At 55.4% G+C, this 2648-nt stretch overlaps 1 protein-coding gene across 1 annotated transcript in view; it reads left to right on the forward strand.

The window, feature by feature from the left end:
- Positions 1-1484: 1484 nt before the first annotated feature.
- HES1 (hes family bHLH transcription factor 1) overlaps positions 1485-2648 on the forward strand; it is a 3126-nt gene continuing 1962 nt past the window's right edge. The window contains exons 1-3 of the mRNA XM_008585197.1: positions 1485-1917; positions 2053-2148; positions 2398-2485. Coding sequence (XP_008583419.1) covers positions 1810-1917; positions 2053-2148; positions 2398-2485 — 292 coding nt within the window. The 5' untranslated portion in view covers positions 1485-1809. The remainder of the gene's footprint in view (positions 1918-2052; positions 2149-2397; positions 2486-2648) is intronic.

A 2648-nucleotide genomic window follows, 5' to 3' on the forward strand; every position in this document is an offset into this window, starting at 1 on the left:
GGGGGGGGGGGGGGGGGGCAAGGAGCAAACACGGAAGCCCCCATCCCGCCCCGGGTTTTGCAAGTGAGGCTCTCGGCCGAGTTAAAACCCCAAGCCCGAAACGGGTTGGACTAATTCCCCACTCTCCACCCTGGGGCATGCGCTCCCCGCCCGGAAGGGCTGACCTTGGCCAGTAGAAATGGGGTGGGGGAAGGAGGGGGAAAGCGCCGGCCTCGGCTCCCTGCCCGCCACCCCCTCGGATTCCTGGCCCGGTGGGGGCGGGGGAGGGGGCCCCGGACACACACACACACCCACACCCCACACGCAGCGCGCGCCAATGAGCCCAGGCCAGGCGCAGGGGGCGGGGTTTTCCCAGGCTCGAGCACAGCAGCTGCTATTTACCTTCTTGGCTTCTCCCAGGGACCAGGAACCAGCCCCCGCTCTCCACCGCCCGCTGCCGCCCCCCGCCTCCCTGCCCCCGGGGCGCGCGCGCACACACTCACACACGCACGCACACACACATCCTCCCGGCTGGGCCGCAGCCGCGGCGGCAATAAAACATCCTGGCACGTGCTCCGGCTCCAGGCGCGCCCTCGCCGGCCGGCTGATGTCAAACTCCAGCTCGGCCGGTGAAGCTCTTAAAGCGCCCGCGCGCGCCGGCGCCGAGGCTCCCTAGGCCTCCCGCAGGGCCGGGAGGGGAGAGACTGCCTCCCTGCCCGCCACTTCTACGTGCCGCAGAACCAAGAGCCTGTGGGTGGAGCGGGTGGCGAAGGAGCGCGCGCGTCCCTGAGGCTTTGCCATCAAAGCCCCACTTGTTCATTTTTCATTTGAAATTCCATTTCCTTTCTACCCAGTTGGAAGTTATTCTGATTGTTTCCTGGGGAAGCGCAGGGCCCAAAGCCCCAACTCCAGAAGAGGAATGAGGGACGGGGTGGCTGCGGGGTGGGGTAGGGGAAGACCGCTCCAAAAAACCTGCAGATATGAGGTTGAAGGCATTTTTTTCTATTTCTGCATGCAAAAAGGAAGGGGGGGGGGTCTTTCTTCTGCATGGTCTGCTCTCAGACCTCTGAATATATATAGTCTGAACGGAAAACCACTTAGATTTTAGGTAACTCATACCCTTGCACGCATTCCCCCTTTTTCTGTTAACCACTGCTAAAATTCTTTTTTCTTGTCCTTCTATACCTTTAAAAAATATATTTCAAATGAACTTATTACAGTCAAAGCAATTCTATTACACATAGGAAAGGGAATCAAGGGCAAAGACCCCGGCCTCAAAAGAAATAGACTAGACCGAAACTAAAGTGGAAAAATTCTCTCTAAAGCACAGCTCAGAGGGGAGAGCAGCAATGGGTTAAAATCCTTTTGATTGACGTTGTAGCCTCCGGTGCCCCGGGCTCAGGCGCGCGCCATTGGCCGCCAGACCTTGTGCCTGGCGGCCAATGGGGGGCGCGGTCCACGAGCGGTGCCGCGTGTCTCCTCCTCCCATTGGCTGAAAGTTACTGTGGGAAAGAAAGTTTGGGAAGTTTCACACGAGCCGTTCGCGTGCAGTCCCAGATATATATAGAGGCCGCCAGAGTCTGGGGATCACACAGGCTCCGGAGCTGGTGCTGATAACAGCGGAATCCCCCGTCTACCTCTCTCCTTGGTCCTGGAATAGCGCTACCGATCACCAAGTATCCATAAAATATTGCAATAAAGCCTCAGCATTTGCTCAGTAGTTTTGTGAAAGTCTCAAGTAAAAGGGACATAAACAAAAAAAATTTTTGCGTGAAGAATTACAAAAATAAAATTCTCTAGGGACTAAAAAAAAAAAAAGAAAGAAAGAAAATGCCAGCTGATATAATGGAGAAAAATTCCTCGTCCCCGGTGGCTGCTACCCCAGCCAGTGTCAACACGACACCGGATAAACCAAAGACAGCATCTGAGCACAGAAAGGTAAGGGCAGTACATGTATCTCCCTGCAGGCCCAAGAAATTAAGTCGGGGTTGGGGGGCTTCTTTCTCTCTTAAAACTCCGGGGTGAAATAGCAGATCCCATGGGAACTTGGGGCTCTTTTTAATTTCTTTGCAGTCATCAAAGCCTATCATGGAGAAGAGACGAAGAGCAAGAATAAATGAAAGTCTGAGCCAGCTGAAAACCCTAATTTTGGATGCTCTTAAGAAAGATGTAAGTGGGGAATGCGGCTTTTTTTTTTAATTTAAAAAAATTAAATGGTATTTCCCAGTCACTAATAATGAAACCCGCTCGCCTGCGGGATCTCACTCCCGCCAGCACTGCATTCTCCTAGGTGGGTGAGCCTGGCCCCTCTCGCCGGGGTCCCGGGTTATCGGCGCCGCGGCCAAGGGGAAAGGACCCCCAGCACTCCGAGGCAGCTGACAGGGGTCTCACTTTCCTCCCTTGCCTCCTTATGTGCAGAGCTCGCGGCATTCCAAGCTGGAGAAGGCGGACATTCTGGAAATGACAGTGAAGCACCTCCGGAACCTGCAGCGGGCGCAGATGACTGGTGAGGGCGGCTCGCCGCGTCCCCCTCTGCGGGCGTCCCTCTCGCGCCGCGGTGATTTCTTCCAGACTTCCGCCCTTGGTTGAGAGGCATTCAGCTACATTTTACTGCCTTGGCTCTCTAGCGTTCCCACGGTCTGGGGCTTATTTATACTTTTTCTGTTAAC

This window comes from Galeopterus variegatus, unplaced genomic scaffold (assembly GCF_000696425.1).
Source record: "Galeopterus variegatus unplaced genomic scaffold, G_variegatus-3.0.2 Scaffold3488, whole genome shotgun sequence".
NCBI classification, from domain to species: Eukaryota; Metazoa; Chordata; class Mammalia; order Dermoptera; family Cynocephalidae; genus Galeopterus; species Galeopterus variegatus.